Source organism: Haemaphysalis longicornis, unplaced genomic scaffold (assembly GCF_048455015.1).
Source record: "Haemaphysalis longicornis isolate Haplotype H1 unplaced genomic scaffold, Haemaphysalis longicornis Haplotype H1 scaffold_2, whole genome shotgun sequence".
In the NCBI taxonomy this organism is placed as follows: Eukaryota; Metazoa; Arthropoda; class Arachnida; order Ixodida; family Ixodidae; genus Haemaphysalis; species Haemaphysalis longicornis.
This window is the reverse complement of record NW_027526295.1, coordinates 22262335-22283652: the sequence shown is the minus strand read 5'-3', so window position 1 is coordinate 22283652 and position 21318 is coordinate 22262335. Positions and strand designations below refer to the sequence as shown.

The 21318-nt window shown below is 45.7% G+C and overlaps 1 protein-coding gene and 1 pseudogene across 1 annotated transcript; both read left to right on the top strand.

Annotated features, from left to right (window-relative positions):
• The first annotated feature begins 7531 nt into the window (after window positions 1–7531).
• LOC144167864 (uncharacterized) lies at window positions 7532–9993 on the top strand. Its single transcript, XM_077697015.1, has 3 exons — window positions 7532–8252; window positions 9111–9245; window positions 9986–9993. Exons 1-3 carry the CDS (start codon window positions 7532–7534, stop codon window positions 9991–9993), a joined length of 864 nt encoding a protein of 287 aa, XP_077553141.1.
• Window positions 9994–10097: 104 nt separating this feature from the next.
• The window catches only part of LOC144167863 (uncharacterized), a 75188-nt pseudogene continuing 63967 nt past the window's right edge, over window positions 10098–21318 (top strand).

Sequence of the window (21318 nt, the reverse complement as noted above, 5' to 3'; positions counted from 1 at the left end):
TGCTATTCCATTATACCATGACCTATCCTGACCAAATGAGCTTCCTTCCATCAAACCGGAGTTCAGAACTACCCCATTAAATGTCGGTCAAATTCTGGTAGAATAGATATATTGCAATACACATAAGTTGCAGTGAAACTTACGTTCGGAAGTTCTAGGCTGCGGTCAGAGGCGTTAAAAGCCTCGATGATGCCACCTAGCTCCCTCCTTGCAGCTGGCTTCCTTTTGGCAGCCCTTTCTTTTTGCGTAAGGCTCTTAGGTGGCTTCAAAAAGAAAGCGATAAGTTATATAGGTCATTAATTAAATGAATGGTAACCACACATTGACCACAACTTCACTACCTTGTAGAAAACACAATGCCATGCAAACATTTCCACTCTATCAGGACCACATTGAATAACAGTGATTACATTAAAATTTCCAAGCACATTATGTCTTCAGTGCAGTTTACTGGGAGCCCCCCCCCTAAACTACTGTTATGCAATGTTAGTAGTCTGTAAAAATCGCGTAGATTCCCGCCGCGGTGGCTCAGTGGCTAAGGCGTTGCGCTACTGAGCACGAGGTCGCGGGTTCGATTCCCGGCCGCGGCGGCCGCTTTTCTGATGGAGGCGAAAAGCGAAAACGCTCGTGTGTACGAGATTTCGGCGCACGTTAAAGATCCCCAGGTGGTCAAAATTAATCCGGAGCCCTCCACTACGGCGCGCCTCATCGCCTGCGTTGCGTCGGCGCGCCCTACAATCAAACATCGCGTAGATGCTAAAAACATGCATTACTGGAAGTTTTTTTTTTGGTTATAATGACATTATATATTTTGTACTCAGCAGAATTGCCTCCAACGTTATACATTAAACAAAGCCACCGCCAGTAATTTACAATAAAACAACAATCCCTCAGATTTGTCAGATCAAGAGGCGCTTTATATTTATTACTTGAGTCATGAGGTCTCAAGGACACCTTACCGTGGCAGTCTTCGTGACTTCGGCCAAAATCACTCTCGGCACAGCGAAGCGGGATTTTTTCAAAGCTTGAGTGAGCCCCGGCAGTGAGTCTAGAGAGAGAGATTAAAATCATTACTATTACGTTACAACATCAGATAACTCATACAATTTGAGGAAGTCGCTAAAGGTCGATAGAGAAAAAGCTCTCATCGCGACAAATTAGGAGAAAGCAGGAAAATCTGCTCTTTATAATAAGATTTTGCTTTCGGCGTACATTTGCTCTTGGCTGAGTTTGATTTAACAGGATACTTTTTCGCTATTCGCAACAACTGCGGTTTTTTTCAACAATTTTGTTTTAACAAAGCAGTTCCTCTAGCAATTCCTGTTCCAATAAAAGGAAAGCCAGCTCTTCTTGAGACAGAAAGAGTAATTTGTGTAACTAGAGACGCGGCTATGACCGAGAACGCAAAGGCCCTTGTGGCATCGAGAAGGGTCCATTAAACGCTAATAAACGTAAGCTAATTTGCTCATTACCATTCGTCGTGCACATCAACTTGTAGAACAATATACTTTGGTACTATTTCACGGGCATATTCCAAGCAAGAAAACCTATTCGCTTACCTGACAGTGCCGTCACGTGCGCGGGATAAAATCCCTCCACGTCGCCCGCTTCGCTGCGCCAGTACGCAGAAACTGTTCTTTGCCTCGAAAAATCGGTCGCGTTTTTGGGGTGAAAATCCTTAATCAGCTCCGTAGGAAGCACCGCACGCTGTAAATCCTCCGTGAACAGCACACACGCGAACATTCCAAGGATGGGAGAAAACGAGCTGCAATGGAGGATCTCGCGCGAGTCGCATGGAGGAGTTGGAGGAGGAGGAGGAGAATGGCCGGAATGGCGTTGCAAGTTGCATGGAGGCAGAGCCTTCTATACAAGTTGTATAATAAACGTTACTAAGGGGCACACTGGTCATTCCATTCCTAAATTTGAAGATATTCAGCAAGTGCAGTGACTCGATCAGTGGGTAGAAAACCTGCTTGTTGCAATTGAAAGTGGCAAAGCAGCCTAAATTATGACATTATGAGCTCAAAGGCACGGTTCTCAGTGCTCAAGGGCACTGCTCAGAAATTGCCTCATGCTGTTTTTTAGCCGATTTGTTGAGGTAATCTGTTTGGGCTGGTGTTTTTGTGATGAGAAGCTCGTGGTGTTGGGTAACAACTGCAATGCAAGAACAAAGTAACAAAATACTTCGTATCTTGTGTTTGGACCAAATGCTCGCACCCGCAGTAAACATATATACTCACCAGCTGCCTTAGTGCATCATTGGTATGCACTAGCACGGCAGAAATTTCTTTTTTTTTGGGGGGGGGGGGGGAATTTTTCCGAAATTCGCATTCCTTCAGCTGTTTGTTCACATTCGCTACTAAACCTTGAAGCTCCTTCCTCCATGTTCTTTAGAGGTATTAGCAATCGTCCAGAGATTGTCATTTCCCTTTCCGATGACCACTAAAAATTGGAGATTTGTTCACGTTGTTAATCCTTAAAATGTGAGTCAATTCACTTTGAATTCAATTTTTTATGTCCAACTGGGGAAAACCAGCTGAATTCCCCCCCCCCCCTCCACGTGTGGCAAGTTCTACTGGGCTCACACTCCTAGATACAATTTGAGAGCCCCTTGTGCAACGCTCTCATCCAAGGCTGTTATAACGCTGATCGTGGTCACGCAATTGCATATGACCACTGTTAATGCTCTCATCCAAAGCTCTCATAACGCTGTTTGGGGTTATCAATTGCGTAGGACCACGGTTAGTCAGCATTAAAATATACTTATTCGTATATTTACACTTAGAGTATTGCGTGAGAGAGGGCCCAACATACCAACAATTCATTTGGCTCCACGACGAGTGAATTTGTAAGTGCATTCTGAACCGGTGCAGATTAGTCAAGTGTCATGCAGACCAGTGCAGGAAAATGAACATACGCTGCACTGCTTACACTAGTGCAGCCAGTTCAGGTACAAAAAACGCCTCTGTTATTTAGATCAGCACGGGTGTCCCCCGCTTTGTGTGTGCTACGTCCACTACGCCTTCTAGAGATGCGTCGCTCAGGAGCGGTTTGGATCTTTTGAGCTGCTCTTTCTGAAGAGCAGGTGAGCTGCGGCTCAGTGAAAGTGAGCTGCAGTTCTTTTGGAGAGAGGGAGCCCATTCTCGCTCATTCAGTGATCCGTGTCGAACGGGGCAAGCCACAGCAGAGCCAACCACGGAGGAAGAAGGGCCTACTGAGCCGAAAAGCCGAGTCAAATGAGCCGGCTCTTTGCGCCATCTATTATCGCCGCAAGAAAGCAACTGCACTGCCGGGCCAGGCAGGCCTAATTTTCCAAATCCCTCCAGCGCCACCTGTCGTGTAAGCAGACAGTCAGAGTCAGGAGAGCCGGATCTTCTGAGCCGTTCTTTGAGAACGGCGGTTGAGAGACCGCGGCTGCGAGAGGCAAATCGGGAGGCCGCAATGCCAGCAGTGACTGAACTGCGTATGCATTTTAAAAGTAATTAGAAAATACACTCCTGTGACCTTTATGATTCACCGCACTTACATTTTTGCGCTCAGCTATAGTCCAAGTCAGGAACGAGCCGGATCTTCTGTGCCGCTCAGTTCAGCGGCGGTTCTTGGCTCCCTGCTCCGAGCGGTTCTTTGGCACAGTGGCTCTCTCTAAGAACTGCCGCTCAACGGCTGCTCGCTCGATCAGAGAATCATGCTGAACCAGATGGCTCTGGATGAATCACGTCGGCACGTTCCGGTAGCGTTAGTAGAGGCGTGTCGGCCGACCAAGCTGGGTCTGGTGTGCAACTTTTGCGTATATTATCAGTGCCAAAAAGCAAGCCCATCTCGTTTCGAATAAACTGAGCAAAGGGTTGTTTAAAAACTACAGTTTACATTTCATGTATTAAAATTAGTCTCTTGTATCGTGTTTTCCAGAGTCATTTTTTCTAGTGTCTCAGCTCAATAGTAGAGATTGTGTTTTTTCTTCAAATATTGACAGAGTGATCTTGAAATACCAGACACATAAAAACCTTTGTAATGACGGTGAAGCCAGGTCTTTTCTGTACAAATACACCAGACGCTGTGACAAAAGAAAGGTGTCTATAGCAAGGAAAAGTTCCCGTACCTAAATTAGGCAATAATTTATATTATGTTTAACATAGGTTAATGAACCGCTCAGCCGTTCAAATGAACCAGTTCACTTCTGTGAACAGACCCATTCTCAGTCACTCAATGACGTGAGCCATTTTTCCCATCTCCAACGCCTTCGCTAACACATGTGCGCACACGAACACACACACACACACACACACACACACACACACACACACACACACACACACACACACACACACACACACACACACACACACACACACACACACACACACACACACACACACACACACACACACACACACACACACACACACACACACACACACACACACACACACACACACACACACACACACACAATTCAAAATGAGGGGCTTGGCAAACGAAAACAGAAATAAGGGTGTACAGTCATGAACGGCATGGAAATCAAGGAAAAAATGTGGTACGTCATTTTCTTCTTGAACCAGACATAGGTTTTTTAAAAATGTTTGCAGGATAGAAAAAGTGGAGAAAGAGAGAGAGAGAGAGAGAGAGAGAGTAAACTTTAATTCCATAAAGGAATTGCTTCACAAAAGTCTCCTCATTCGAGGATGCCTTGAGCTCAGGCCGCGTCGACAGCCCTTTCGATCAGGCGCAGCTGATCTTTGAGGCCGGAGGTGGCCAAGGCCTCTCCCAAAGCTCTGTGGAAAGGTGGATGTTAGGGGGGGTCTAGGGTAGACTTGTCGCAGCCGCCCACTGTGTCTGAGAGTCCCAGGCTCTCCACAGCAGCGGCAAAGTGGAGAAAAGTGTGTCCGGTCAAAGAGGTGAAGTCTGGTTGAGTGTGGGAAGGCGTTGACCTGCAGGGCACGCAATACACGAAATAATCTTTCCTTATCCCTCAGTAGCGATTTGTGGGGTGAATAGTAGGTTTTACAGGACAGCCTATAGGGTTGCGTAATTTCCTGGTATGTGACAAGAGGTTGCATGCGCTCGGTCTCGGCTTCATCAGCACTGGCTCGGCGGGTCAAATCGCGAGCCATGAGGTTGGCGATCTCGTTGCCAGGGATGCCGCTGTGAGTTGGTGCCCATACAATCCTGACTGGTCTCGTTGGTGGTCTCTGATTGATTAGTCGAAGTGTTGTGACGTGCAAGCGACTGTAGGCAAAGTTGCAGCACGCCTGCTCGGAGTCTGAGATTAAAATTTTGGCGTTGCTTTGGCTAAGTGCAAGTGCTATCGCCGCTTCCTCAGCTTGGAGAGGGCCGTGTCCAGGGATTAAGATGCTGCATTTGTGCTGCTAATTTAAAACTACAGTGGCTGCCATGGCTGCTCTTCCAGAGTAACAGGCTGTGTCCTTGTAGGCAGTAGATGATGCATCTCCGTACAACTAAAATATGGTCCAGGATTGGGCTTCTCTGCGATCCTCGTGATGCACAGGGTGCATATTGTATGGTAAGGCGGGCACAATTCAGCGTTGTCTAGTGGAGTGGGGTACATTACCAGTAAGGAGAGGTGGGTGGCTGAGTGGGGCTGACAGCGCCAGGCATGGGAGGATAAACCTCCCCGTTTCGTTTGTTCCTAACCTTAACCGTTGGCTAGACAGGTGCGCCTCTATTAACTCCTCGGCCCAGTTGTGGATGCCAAGTGTCGGAGTAGCCGTGCAGTTGAGGTGCTTGCCGGGAGACCCATGGCTTGCTTGTATGCCTTCCTGATAAGGATGTTTACTTTCTCGAGCTCTGTGGCTTTAAGCAGGGCGTAAGGCACAGCGTATGTAATCCTCGACACGACAAAGGCCTGGACAAGGCCTGAAGCTTCTCAACCTGAACCTAAAGGCATGAACCCTTCTGCTGATAAGAAGGGTGTTGGAGCGGTCCGCCTGGAATATCATGCCCTGTATCTTAATTCACGGTCGGAGATGGCGCAATGATATGTCCCTCTAGGCGTAGAGTGATAGTAGGCGAACCTGGAGGGTGTGTTTTGCGTGATGAAACCAGGAACAGCTCATTCTATTACGGGGCGCAGCTGAGACCAGATGACTTGGCATAGGCAGCCACCACATCCGCTGCCTCGTGTAGGCGGCTCTCTAACTCTCCCATCAACCCTGGACGACCACATGGTTATGTCGTCAGCGTATAGGCCATGACAGATCCCCGGGATGTTGTCGAGGAGTGGCGGCAGGCCTAGCAGGGCAAGTGGGAAAACCCCCACCGGGTAACAACAATAACAATACTTTATTTCAACCCAGGAGGGCTGGGGTGTGCTGAAAAGGCCAAAGGCCCATACCGAAAGGCCCAGCACACGGGTAGATTCAGCTCACGATCTCCACAATAGGCGTCCGATGCGATTACCGGAGGGCCTTTCACTTTTACCGTCTTTCTATCTCTTAAACATAAAAAAAATGCTATACCTGTTTCGAGAAGAAATAAATGACGTATCAGATCTTCCCTGTTACCTTGCTTGACGTTCAACCCTTATGAATGAAAAAAAAAAGAACATTACACTAATATACTGCGGTCTCGCTGGCCTAGTTTCCTAGGCTTCTAAACAATTTCTCAAAGAGAAAGAGAGAGAACAACTTTATTGTGTGCCCGGTCAATGCCTCCTAAAAGACTGGCCCTGTGTGAGGTCGAGGATCTAAGAGGTCAGCACTTATTGCACATATTCAGAGTGAAGGGAAAAAAAATTGCTGGGCTTTTTTTTTCTCCATGCATGGATGAAGATATATAGAAGCATAACTCTATCGATAGGAGAAACTGGAGAAACCATGGGTGGGAGCAGCGCGCGTGAGTCAGGTTAGCCAGCTGAGTGATCTATTTAGCTTAGGCACGAGTGACAGTGACGGACGGAGTGGCCGAGCCAATCAAGCCCGCTGCTGTTGTGCTTAAGTGATAGGAATTCGATTTTGCGCCGTTCCGTGACGTCAATCGACGATGAAAGACTCAGACTAACTGGACGTCTTGTGTGGGGTTGCAATGGCGACTGCTGAAAAAAGAAAGGCGAAGCTCGAGTAATTCCACGAGAGTGAGGACTTCCGTGTGCCCAAGTCTACGTACTACGACAGGCTGAAGAGGCAGCGGCGACAATCGGCGCCTCAAGATTTGCGCAATGACGGGGCGTCTACTTCTCGTAGCGGTGATTCAGATGGATCGGTGGAGGAGTTCCCTGCCGCGGACGACAGTTTTCCCTCCCATGAACTCGGCGACCTGCTACAGGACGGCACTATTCTTGAACGTGGCCGACTGGCCCAGCGCGTGTGAGGAAAGTGCAACTGACTTGCCTCCTCAGATAAGCGAGGAAGAAATAGTTTCGTCGTCTTTTTCGAAACTGCCGACGGAAAAGATACCCAACCTCGGGACCTCCAAAGCTGGCGCAACCGCCATGGCAATGTCGTTCTGTGTGGCGCACGGCATAACCTGGACAGCTCTAGGTGACCTCGCCAAACTGGTTAATAACATTGCCGGTATGGAAGTAGTGCCGCGCAGCCAAAAAAAGCTGTGGGTAGCACAAAAGAACGACCTAGTGCAGTACTGGTACCGGTGCGTACAATGTGAATCTGTGTTGGAAGAAGACCAGAATGGTGACTGCGTATGCGAAGTCTGCGATACTAAAGTGCCAGCATCGGACCTGCACGCTAAGTCGCACTTCTGCATCACTCTTGACACCAGGAAACAGCTACAGACGCTTATTGAAGGCACAAAGGAGGACCTTGCAGGTGGTCTGACGGCACGGAATGAGAAGTGCGACGATGTAATCACCGACATTACAAATGGGACGTCCTTCAGTTATCTGCAGCAGACGGAAGGACTAACACCGGATGATTTGACGTTGACCATGAACACAGACGGAAGTCCAGTATTCAAATCGTCCAAGACGTCCGTGTGGCCACTTCAGTTCACTTTAAATGAACTGCCACCTGCTGCCAGATTCAAGCATCCTGTATTGGCTGGACTCTGGTTTGGGCCCACCCACCCCAACATGCAGGCTTTCCTCTCGAGATTCGTGGCGGGTGTAACTGCAATGAAGCCGATTGTGTGGGAGCACCAAGCTTGTGTGCACAGCTCAAGGGTGTTTGTCCTGTGTTGTGCAGTGGATGCACCTGCACGAGCAGCTGTGTTAAACATGAAGATGTTTAACGGGCACCACGGCTGCCTTCTGTGCTTTTCGAAGACTGACCACCAAGAAGGTGAGCATCGGACCATGCTTGTAGGGTTTCCTAGTGTTTTGCTTTAACAAAATTACAGTGCCAAAAACATAAGTACAGAGCAAGTGCTCGTAGTTGTGTTCTTTGTGCATCAATTTTTTTAAACTGTGTGCAAAAGCTTGCTTTAGTGTGATTTGTTGCACAGTTGTAGATGGAATTTCTGCTGGATTTTTTGGCCTGAGCAGCTTTGAATTGAGCTTTAATAACATGTTACTATTTTCGTTTAGTGCAAGGCATTTTAGCGTTGGGTTGAAAAAAACTTTTACAGCAGCCATACCAAAAGTGTGTGTTGCCATTGGAGGTATTAAGGGAATGCTAAGTACTATAAAAAAGTCTGCACTGTAGGGCTCTTCGATTTACAGTGTCGGACTTGCTGTAGATTGTCCGCGGGTAGCCCGAGGATTCCCTGAAGCTGCAGGGATGCGTGGGAAAATTGAATGCTGGACTGCTTCTCACGGAGTCTACGGTGAGTTCGAGACCGTAAATTGAAGAGCCCCAGTTATGCTTGATGTAACATGCTTTGAGATCCATGCTTAACAGATAAAAAAAAAGGAAATCGTTCCTGAACAGTGACAGCTATAATCAGGAAGTTTTGTTTGGAATGGTCGTGGGAGAGGATGTTACAGCTGTGCAGGTCTCTTAATGAAGCTGTGTATTATTTTTGTACTGTGCACGTAGCCACATTTACACTTAGTAGGAGAACTTGCATTAGCCACGTGCGTAATTGCTGCTCAGGTAATGACATGAGGTTTTTTTTTCAAAGTTTTGGACTCTTTTTCATCTTGTACATTTTTTGGCACTGAGTACACAATTTTTTGTGTCATTTCTGCATAATTTCAGGTAGCATGCGGTATACCAGTCAACTGATGGAACCAAGAACACATGACGGCGTGCTGCGAGACATGCATATGGCATATGTGACAGATGACTGGTTCAATTTCTTCAGAGGACCATCAGCCCTAATAAACCTTTCAGGTAGGTACTGAAATATGTTTTATAGTTGTTGTGAGGAAGAATACAGTTTGGTTTGAAGCATACGACAAATCCTGTGGTGTGTGCTCTGTAATGGGGCTTGGAGGTGAAATCCCTTTTTGCTGTTTTTTTTTAGACATTTTAATTCCCGTGAAGTATTTATCCCCCACTGACCTCGTGGGATTAAAAGCAAATGATCTGTTTGTTGAGAGCTAAATGTTGCGGCATAGATAATACTTTTTCTGCAGAATAGTACGACAAATTGCTGTCAATCTACTGTTAATTTCTAGAAAGCTACCCAGTGAAGCTGGGGATTTTACAAGTGCCAGCTGCAGAAACAAAACTCTTGGGAAAGGCATTTTAAGCGTAGCTTTCATGGCAATGCATATGCAAGTGCAATGTAATTGCTGAATACCTTCAATGTGTTTGAGATTAAGTTAGTTTAGTAGGACACAAAAATGTCAGGTAATTGATAGAAGTCTCGCTGCAGTAGCTATGTGTCTGATGGTTGTAAAATCCAGAGTGAATGCCGTATTTAAAATATTTCACAAGATAAGGCCATAAGTAGACCGCATAAAAGTGTCGTGCCTCTCTGGTAGTTACCTTGACACATGACATTTTAAATGTAAAATAACAGTGGGTTTGAAGAAACACTGGATACTCACAAATTTGGCAATTAGTGCAATGTTAAACGGGCTATTAGGACGACATACAAGTTTGATGCTCTGTTGTTTTAAATGCAGTATCTTAAAAGACGAAAACCTTTCTCCGTTTTATGCACTAGACATAGCTCAGAATAACTGAATTTCAAAATAGTAATTTTCAAAATATTTTGAAATTTAATGACACAGCCACAGTATGTATGACTCACTGCTTTGCTTACCGGCTTTGAATTCATCTCTTTTAGGTTTCAACCTGGTCTCCGGCGTCAGTGTTGACTACATGCACTGTGTGCTTCAGGGGGTTTGTAAACAACTGACAGACTTCATGTTCAAAGGAAATTACAAAGGAGTGCCTACGAAGTCAAATGACAAAGCAGCGCCGACCAAGTCAAATGACAAAGTACCACCTACCAAGCCAAATGGCAAAGCACCATTTTACATTGGTACGTAAGATGCTTTTAGTATGTTCCCTAGATATAATGACTACCTCAATGGACAGGAAGATTCTTACTTTTAACTTGAGTGGTCACCATTTCTTGTAAACGCATTGTGGGGAGATCCACCAGTGACAGGGTAGTAGATGTCACTCAGATAAGGTGAACATAATTAACACTGTTCATTATGGCAAAAAACAAAACGACATCACCAGAAGAATTGGCCTGTCTAAGCAGACGGTCAACTTCGTGTCAAAAACAAAAATGCCGCCAGCAAATGGGGCTCTGGTGAGATTGAAGAAAAGTGCTTTGAAATGCACGAAGCTGTGCACCCAGGGGTCGAATCTGCTCTCATCACGCAACATTCTCTGTAATACAGAGGTGAAGTTCAGTGAAGTTTGGCATTTATTATTTCCACGCAGCACCGATTCTCTTCCATTTGATAAAAAGGGTAAGAGTTGTTTCAAATGGGAGGATGGTTCTCGTCCATTGTGTGCAATCGGCCGCTGGCAGTGCAGTCCGGCTGATCTAACTTCCATTTCCACAGCCGACCTTCATCAGATTTCGTATCAAGAGTTTTACTGGCCAGATGTATCATTTATAAAAAACATGCAAGCAGGCTTGAAGAACGTGGGGCAGCGATCCAAATTGTTTGAAAAACGGTTCTGGGTAAACCTGCCTTGGCATGAAGTGTTCAAAGGGTCCTTGGCAAATTCTGTTGGCAAGGACTGATTTCTATAGTTAGGTAGTAATTGCTCCTGATTACATTCTTGCCTTATTTGCCCAGCTTAGCGTGCATCTCCATGTACTTGACTGCATGGGCTAGGACTCTTGTAAGCAGCAGTGCTAAGATTTGAAAACTTTCATGCTGCATGTGGGTAAAAAGAGTTGATTATCAGTAGCATTTATAAGCAATACTGATTCCAGTTCCAATTTGATGCTCATATACACCCCCCCTTCCCCCCCCACCCACCCACTTTGTCATTTGGATTCTGCATGCTTCAAGAACAGCAGACATATTTTTTCAGATTAAAAGGGTCTGTTGGAACAGGCATAGACTGTACTGTGTAATACTTTTTTAAAAACAGAGAAATATTATCGCTGAATGTTTTTATATGCAGGTGATCCACCGAAACTGAAAAAGGTCAATGACCGGCTGCTGGCCATCCAGCCACCTCATTGTATAACACGGCTGCCTCGATCCCTCGATGAAAGAAGCAACTGGAAGGCGTCCGAGTGGAGGGGCTGGCTGCTCTTCTATGCTCTCCCTTGCCTTGAGGGTGTGCTGCCGCAGGAATACTGGCGTCATCTGGCGAAGCTCTCTGAAGCTATTCACATTCTCCTGAGAGAGTCGCTGTCCACAAACGACATTGCCCGCGCAGGTAGGAATTCGATTGCAAGAAAGGGCTAGATAGTGGTGTCATTTGAGGTTCACAGAATTATTTGATGTGGTTTGATTGTTTTTACAAAATTTACTTCAGAGAAAAGCAGGCTTGAATGCTACTGACAGTGAACTGTGTGTTCAGGTAATGCGCTCACCTGTTATTCATAATTGGAGGAAAAAGTAGGACGAGTGATAATGCAATCATCTCAAAGGAACTCATCTTAAAGGAAGCTCATTTGTTTATTGCCATTAACTAGATGAATCTGTTGTCTTCACTAAACCAGTATTGAATGACATACCTGTTGCTGTTGAAAACTAGTTTTATTGCTTCATCAGTACTATCACACCAGGATGGCAGCTGTAGGCATGAGTGACACTTTATGGTTGAATATTCAGTTTTCTGTACTTTATTTCTTGCTGTGTATTTTTCCGGGTATCTTTCCAAAGATATATTTGCTGGAACTCTATGCAATTAATGGGTTGTCTTCACAAGTGCATTGAACCAAACTGGCCATTTACGTTCTACATTTTCAAGTACAATAAACCCTTGCAGGACATAGTCCTCACAATAGAAAACTGTCATCAACAGGTAATACTACTTTGTTAAACGTGGAGATGGTTTGGCCTCTCTGCACTGCAGTGGGGGACTATTAAATACTTCAAATAAAGCGAGATTTCATATAGAGGACTACCATTATAAGGTGTGTACTGTAGTTGATCCCATCTTTAAAAGTTTACACGCAGCCATCCTTAAGAAAAATATGTGTATGGTGATTTTGTTAGAAGTATTTTTTGGAACGATTCCATGCTATGGTGAAAATTCTTATCTGCACATGTTAGTCAGTACTATACTAGGACCTTCAGCGTCTGAGGTGCCTTGTAAGATTTGTGATCCGAAACCAGTCATACATGCAAGATTTATTTTAGAAAGGTCTGGACCACCCGCACAGAAGAAAAATCTGCTAGAGCATAATAAAAAGAACAAAAAAGTCAGAACTAAACAAAACAAATGTACTGAATGCTGAAGCTGGGCCCTATTTTAAATAGCCAGCCTACTGATTACTCTTACACGGTGGCTCAGTGGCTAAGGCGTTGTGCTGCTGAGCACAAGGATGCGGGTTTGGTTCCCAGCCGCCGTGGCTGCTTTTCTGATGGCGGTGAAAAGCAAAAACGCCCGTGTGTACAAGATTTTGGCACACCTTAAAGATCCCCAGGTGGTCAAAATTAAGCCGGAGCCCTCCACTATGGCGCGCCTTATCGCCTGCGTTGCGTTGGCGCGTTATACCCTGCAATCAATGATTACTCTTAAAGGGGTGGTGAACAGAACGTACATTTGCCTTTGCTTAATTTTATCTGCAGGAACAATCTTTTAAAAACATAAATACGAAATGTTTTCACAATTCGTTGCTTTTGGAATTTCGGAGACACCTTTGAAATGCTCATTCTCAGGCGCATCGCAAGCAACCATGTGTGCATTGTCGGTCGGCAGCGCAACAAGCAGTGACGTCTTGTTAACAACATTTGAGAGATGAACGCTCTTTGTATATAATATTTTGTAAAGCTGCAAACTCAACATTTTAAAAATGTTGCATCCTTTTGTGTGTTGCCCGATGTACTTTTCCATCCACACGATCAGCGGCGTGACTGCTTCAGTTGTCTGGCAACTGTTGTAGCAGAAATCAGACCTACTGGCTTATTGTACTCAGTTTCCCTGGCGTAGTTCACCACATTTTGGGGAATTCTCTTCCAAATATTACCTTTTTCATGTCAAACAATGCAAAGCCACTCTAGCAAAAAAAAAAACAGCAGGTGCCTCGCGTGTGATTCGAACGTGCAGCCACCGGGCCAGCCTGCATTGAAGTCGAACACTTTGCTCACTGGACCACAGATGCAGGGTGCTCATGCATCTCAAACTGCAGCATAAAAGCCGTTTTATATTTAGCCCAGCATTCCGGTTTGCTTTCATAAATTCTTGTCTATCTAGAGCTTTAACTGCCAACTTACTGTAGAACGCTTCTGCAGTAAGCCATAGGGGAGGGTATCCAGTTGACAAAACTATGTTCTTTCATTGCAAACAAGGGAATCAATCCAAGTGCGTGATGGTGGGGCTTGGCGACTCGCTGTATCACTGGTTCACGTGCAATATTTTTACACATGAAGGGTAAAAGATGGGTTGGTGTTAATATCTGACAACTAGGAGTTCCTTAGATAAACGTGTTCAGGCAGTAAATTCCCATTTTAAGCTTTAGGTCATTTCGCTCGTCATATCAGGAAGCTCACGTTTGCGTAACTCACATGAGAGGTTATGTGAGATAGACATCAGCATAGGCGTGTGCAGAGTTCTCGATTTAGGGGGGCAAAGTCTTACCGCTGCCCCCCTCCCTTACAGCAACTCCTGACCACTTCCCACTGAAGGCCCAGCGGTCCGAACGCAGTGCAAAGAGGGACAGTTATCAAAGTTTTATTTCAATGCGATGGAATTGCAACACACAAAATATTTCTGAGCAGAAATTTTTACTTTCATGTGTTACATCGGCAAGGTATGGGGCAAATTTTGCGCCCCCCTTCAGATGATTAGGGGGGGGCTGCCCCCCCTGTGCGCACGCCTATGGACATCAGCAAGCTTGAGCAAGAATACTGGCTTAAAGAGCGACAGATTAGACTAGGGGAAACAGCATAAACAGTTTACAAATACCCAGTTTACTGGTTGCCTCTGCCTGTGCCACTCACCCACATTGTTGACTGAGAGTTCGACCTTGTTGATCAGTTGTTTCAGAGATCAGACATTGCCCGTTCAATTGTGGGCAAATTCTATGGTTGCACCGATGTTGTAGCCATATCTGACTCTTTGCAAGCCTGCTGTACGCCCACATGTGCAGATGAGGGGGAGCTATGATTGGCTTCTTTAGTTCTTAACATGACATCACCTCACGACTCGAGGAAAAAATCCTTGGAGAAACCGTACCTGCGTGTTTCTACCCATTTGCCGATATTGTCCAGCGTAACTACTATGCACAGTTTGTTTATCAAGGTTTCACAGTTCGAAATACGCACACACAACATTATTATTTTTTTTTAATCTGTTCACGACCCCTTTAATTTTTTTTAAATGTGAAAGCCTTAAGTGTGCCAATGTGTGAAAAACAGTCTTTGCTGTTTGGTCAAAGGAATGTCCTGCCACTTAAAAGGGGTAAAGAAATAAAAAAAAATGTGTGTGCTGCGGTGGCATTTGATTAGGGTCTCCACGGTAGCACTGCATAGCAGCCCAATGTGTGACCAGTGTACTATCTCGGCACGTTTGCAATAGAACAAAAGTTATCATTATCCCTTGTTTTGTTGCGCGTTCTCACTTTAGCATTGGCCGGGATTCTGAAGCTTGCCTTGAGGGGCTGATGGGCCCACTTCACAAAGTTCACAACAAAACTATGAACAGGAAATGTAAAAGTTGTCGAATAGTGCGGGCCATGTCACACCTAAACATTGTACATGAGTAAAAAGAAGAAGCCAGTGGAAATACTGAATGCAGAACGGCAAAGAAATAAAAGCGAAGAAAGAGGTGCAAATACGATGTAGCTGTAAACAAGTGCGAACTTAGAAGCTGTATAAGTTAATTGCGTGGCTTTAGATAAAAACATAGCCACCAATAACATTTCTCTGATGATCGGCAGGGTTGGTGGCCTTGATCGATACCCTTTTATGACTCTCTCCCCTCCTCCTTCCCCTTCATAAAAATTCAGAAGGGGGCCACACCCCCTTTTTGCATACCCATGTCTCTGAAACATTCCTTTTTAATTCATTCCAGATCGGCTACTGTTGTCATTTGTTGAACGCTGCGAAGTGCTCTACGGACCTGCAGCACCGGTGTTCAATGTGCACTCTTTGCTGCATTTGGCGGCAAATGTTCGAGACCTTGGTCGTCTGTGGGCGAATTCCACGTTTGTATTTGAAGGTGGGAATGGAAAGCTTGTCAAGTCCATCACAGCAGCTAACGGTCTACCCCATCAGATTGTTGAGCGTGTGGTTATGGGACAGTGTCTGGAGAATTTTGTTTCAGCTGGAGACATCACCGAAGATGAAAGAGCCACGTGCAAACTTTTTTGGGCCATGCTCGTGTCTCCAATGCAATTCATGAGGAGGGGGCTACACTGTTGGGGCGCAACATGCATGCCAAGCTTACTGTTGCTGAAGGTGACTTATTGAAGGAGGCTGGCTATGGTGCCATTGAGTGCTATGACAGATTCATCTTTGACGACCAAGTCTATCATAGTGCCTTATATAAAAGGCCAATTAAAAGTGATAGCACTTTTGTGGAAGCATCCCAAGGTTTCTTCCACATCGAAAAAGTGGTGCGAGCATCGTTTATGGGAGGGCACAAATGCTTGCTCTTATGCCGAGAAGTTCTGTTTTTGGACACTGCGTCATTTACCGACCAAATTAGGCCATGTTTCTTGTCTGCTTCAGGTGTGCCCACAATCTTAACACCACGGGATGTGTTGAGAAGCTGTGTTTTTGTCGAGTTTCGCAAAGAAAAAAAAGCCTATTTGTGCTTGATGCCCAACAGCATTGAAAGGGATTAGGTGCCCATAAGTTCATTTTCTTTGTTGTTGTTTCTGTTGTTGTTGATCTTATAAGTGCAGAGCACTTTAGGGACTCAGCTTGTTGTCATAGCTTGTCTGGGGTCACACTATCTAGCCACTGTAGTCCCGCGGCGGTACGCGCCCAAACAGAGCCCAGCAGTTAATCGACCAGATTTAGGGGAAATCCCCAAGGTGGAGTAAGTTTCTGTGAAGGAAATATTGACATCCACCTTAATGCAGCCATACGGCTACAAAGGAAAGCTATACAGCTTTCTCAGAAACTTCACAGTTGAAGAAAAATTCGTCCTGGTCCAGGATTGGAACACCCGGGACCACTGCTTATTGAGTTCAGTGATTTTTTTTTGTAAAGAAATGCACAAGGAATGCACGGTAAAGAAATGCACGGCCATGGGAGTAAATGATTATGGCAGGACAGCAGATTTCAGCACTCATACATTTCCCACTGTTGCCTTCCCCAACAACTGGGTAGAGAAAGGTCAGGCTTACTCTCGCATGCGTAGAGTATATGCTCCAAATGTAGTTGCCCTAAACATACACTGTTTTTGCGACCTTTTGCAAAATGTATCAGGGAGATTGTGTTGTAAATATTGTGTAAAATACCGTACGTGTACCATATATGACTGTAAATGCTGTGATGAGTGTACTTTCCAGCAACCTTTATTTCAAGCCTGTGTGGCTGTAAAAGTGTGTTGCCATTGGACAAGGTTGTATTGTAAATATAGTGTAAAATACTGTAAGTATGCCGTTTATGGCTGTGAGTACGTCTTAGCAACCTTGTCTTCAAGCCTGTGTGTTTGTACAAGTGTATTGCCATGGGAGATTGTAAGTTAACTATGATGTCAAATTCTGCATGTGTACTACATAAGACAGCAAATACTGTGAGAGCACTACACTTTTTGGCAACCATAATTTAAGCCTGCACTTGAATAAAAATTTGTTTCCACAGAATGTAGCCCTGCTGTGTTTGATGGCCTATACTTCCTGTTATGGACTTGTTTCAGTTGATCAGGGGAGTAAACAAATCGCTAAATGTCCTGTTGTGCTTTACTGGCTTCACATTCCCTTTAAAACGAAAGCCTGGAGTACCCCATTCTACGAAAAAGTTCTATTATTGTTGTTATTTGGTCAAGAAAGTATTGACAGGGAGAGTAAGTAAAAAAAAAGGCTCCAGCTTAGCTCAGCTAACCCTGGATTTGTGAAGCAAAAGCTTGGCATGGCCTATTTAAGCGTTGGTTTCACTTTGTTAACCTTTTACTTAGCATAGGTATACATTCATCGTTAAGATGGGTAGGACGGCTTTGCCTATGTTGGTGGTCAGGCATGACTCATTCGGTAGGCGTGGGAAGACATGCATTGGCTCAAAGCCTCCGTCTCCGGGAAAGATGGTCCGAGCTCTAATCCATGGCCAAGTTCACACTAAGTGAGTGCGGCATTTCTCTTGGCCGGGTGCGTGGGGAGTCAAAGGTGAGTCAATGTTCTTTGTGCTTCATAGAACAATGTGACGGAGAGGCTTATGAGGACTGGTCGGTTAGAGTGGCAGCAGCGATGGAACACCGACAACGCTGACACTGACTTCCTTCGCTGAGTTCCCAGCACGCTCACTATACCGCGCTGTTTTCCTCAGCCCAGACAACTCGCCTACATCATTACTGGACAAGGCTCTTCCCTGCACTGTTTCCACATGATCGACTTGATCCCCGAAAACAGGTGTCCATGTGGACAGCTTGCCTCTTGTGTGAGCCACTACCTTTGGGATTGCAGTAGGGAGCACCGATTGTAACCCGACTTAAACATGTCCGCTTGTCCCTTGAACCTCTACATCTGTGACAAGCCCTGGACCGGGCCGTGCAAATCCTCATCGAGCTTATCGATTTTGCGAGCAAGAATATGCTGGACGTCTCGCGCTCATAAACAGCTCTGAAGTGATGTGTGTTGCTTAAGGGTGTAGTGAGTGTCTCTGCGATTGTGGTCCTCATTTGAGGGCTCATCTAATGAAATTTAAGGTGCTGTGGGTGGTTGCTGCCTGTGGTGAAGTTGCCCGCCTGTGCTCATCTTCATATCTGCGCAGCGGTACTGTTCTTCGGGGTGTGCTTCTCTGTAGCTGGACCGTGCAGTGGAGACAGACTGCATAAATTCGGGAATACGGATAGTGCCTCTAGCAGCTATGGGTGTTAGAGTTTAGGGCCTCTTCAGACTGCAGTGCTCTTTTCGTGTTTGGATTTTCATGTAATTGTCATTTTTTTATGAATTGAGTTATTCTTTTTTTTTAATTTACATTTTGGGTGCTTGCCCCTGTTCATTTATATCTGATTGGCTGTAAACGTGAACCTGCCATAGTTTTGGTGGTGCGGGTGTTGTTCCCCGCTTTTTTTTGTTTTCTTTTAGGAGGGGGGAACACAGAAGGAATTGGAATTTGTCAGGCAGCGGCCTAGCTACGGAGAGTGCATATGCCAAGAAAGTTGGTAGCGGCGGCCAGCACACCTGGCAGCAGTGAAGCTTGGTGCAGCAAGTGGTGAGGTGTTGCCTAGGCTACGGCACAGTTGTGATCAAATAAAGGTCAAATTGCTGGTAACGCTGAAACTTGGCTTGGCTGGGTTAGTAAAGCTTTGCTTTAAAATGTGTGTGATCTGATGTGACTTGAAGCTCAGTTTACATAGTAACAGCATGATGCTTCAACAACTGTGCCATCTCAGATCTCTGCAAGTTGCCAGCGCTGTCGTGTTTGTCTTCGTGGCACATATGCACTTGGGGGATTGGCAAGGAATTCAGAACTGTGAGGCCTAGGCAGTGTGGAAGCTTCACAAAATTTACAAAACTATGAACTTGAAACGTAGAAGTAGTAGAGTGACACCTCAATCTAATTTCCCGTGAGTATGTGCACCAGCTGGGCAGAACCCTGATTTTAGGGAGGTAGTGGCATGTACGTGTCGGTCTCCTTGTTGAATAAATCGGCAATATAATGCGAAAAAGTGAGAGCGAAAAGACATACACAGTGTAGAAGAAAAGGCGATTGAAGCATTTCACACGAAAAGAAAAATAAAAGCAAAGAAAGTGGTGCAGATGTGCTGCAAAGAAGTCACTAATTAATATTGCGAGTCTTCAACCATCAGCGCACATAGACAAACTTCAGTGTGCCAAAATATTTTGTTACTGAGCTCATAAACAGAACTGCCTAAGTGGTATAGCAAACTCGAGCAAAAAAACCTTTCTTGACTGCTTATGTATGGGAACGTGAAAGCGTTATATATACACTTCATTTTGAGCACTGTGCTGTCCTCTATGCATAATGGCAGTTCAGTTCTTATTGTCATCCTTCATAGCGACAATGTCTCTCAACTCGAATCTTGATGTTGGCAATTACGTAATAAGGGAAATACTAAAAACAGTGTTTAGTGGGTTTGCTACATTTTGGCATTCAAGGGATGCTATAAAATGAAACTGGCGGCCGTACTACATTTGTACAGTCATGTTTCCTAGCAGCGGCTGTGGTTGGCGGCTGCCCACAAGTCCCTGTCACATCGTAAGGACCTGTTCAGAAGAGGATCCCATTGCTACATTTGTCTCTCCTGCTATCTAGCTTAGCTGTTGGGAGTTTCTGTAACCATTATTGCTTAATGAATTGTGCAATCCTAGCTTTCAGTGAACTCCAGGTTAATAAGCCAGCGGCACCTGCCGCGAGAGAATGAATTGCGCCGCCCCCGCATTAGGCATTTCACTGCACAGCTGAGAAATGAATTGTGGCCGCTATCAGCTTCATTAGGTGCCACTTCCGTCTCTAGAAGAACTTGTTGTTGCGCGAGTTGGTGCATCTTTTTTAATAAACACGGCCTTAATTAGCGCGAAAAAGACACCACACACAGGAAGGACGGGACGAGCGTTCGATCGTCCCGTCCGTCCTGTGTGTAGTGTCTTTTTCGCGCTAAGGCGATTCGCTTCCGTCTCCTTCGCCTTCGCTGGTGCGAAACTTTGTAGTTCGCTTTTACTTTCATTGTGACAGTATATCAGCCGCTCGCCCATCCTTGCCGCAATGGGCCGGCCCTATCCCCTCCTATCCGTATTCATTCTCCGTGGTTTAAATTGACCGTCGCGCGTTGTCTGCCGGCGTAGGCGCCGTCGTTTGGTTGCAGCGATTAATTATAGACCGGGGCACAACGAAGTGTCTCACGTACCACATCCTTGTGACCACGTGCCTACGCACGTGCTAAATTGGTAAGCGGCTGCTGTTTCCGCGGCAGCAATAAGGGCAGAGTTGAAAATTTTGCCCGTTTTTCGAAGTTTCTGCACGCAAAGCTTTTCTTTGCTTCACCGCACAGCACGCGCGCGCACACTGCAGTGCCAGCACCGCTTGGGGCCAGCGTTCCGCCCGCCAGCGGCATGAAAGCGCTGTTCACAAGTGAGGCTCGAGCGCCAGCAGCACATTTCAGCACATTTACGCCACTCCGGCGCGCGTGACGCTGCTTGACAGCGGAGCTGAAGCGCTGCTGAGCGGGGCTGAAGCGCTGCTGAGCAGCGCAAGCGGCTTTCAGCGGCGCCAGCAGCGCAAACCATCGCTTTCAGCGGATTTCAGCACAAAAATGGCGCTGAAATACACTGCCTTTTCGGATAGGGTTGCTTTCATTTAATGAGACGGGACTCCTGAATTTGCAGTCGTGATATTTCTTAAAGCCAAATTTTGGCATTACAATATACAAAGAAGTGACGGAGTCTGTTTACGTTCCTTTATAGAGGCAAAAGCGGAACACCTTCTGCATGAGGGCATGAATAATAAACCGAATACGACACCGAGTTCCAGCTTGACCTATATATTGCTGCTCGCAGAAGGTGCATTACATAAGGCAGTGGTTTTCACCCACGGGCGGACCAGGGAACCCTTGTAGACCGGCGTAAGCGATGGGGGACCCCTTGCGACGCGGTTGAGGGGGGAATAGCTTAGGGGACACAACTGAAGGATGAATCAGGTACTTTATTTCTATGAGGGCCACGAAACAGTAAATGAAT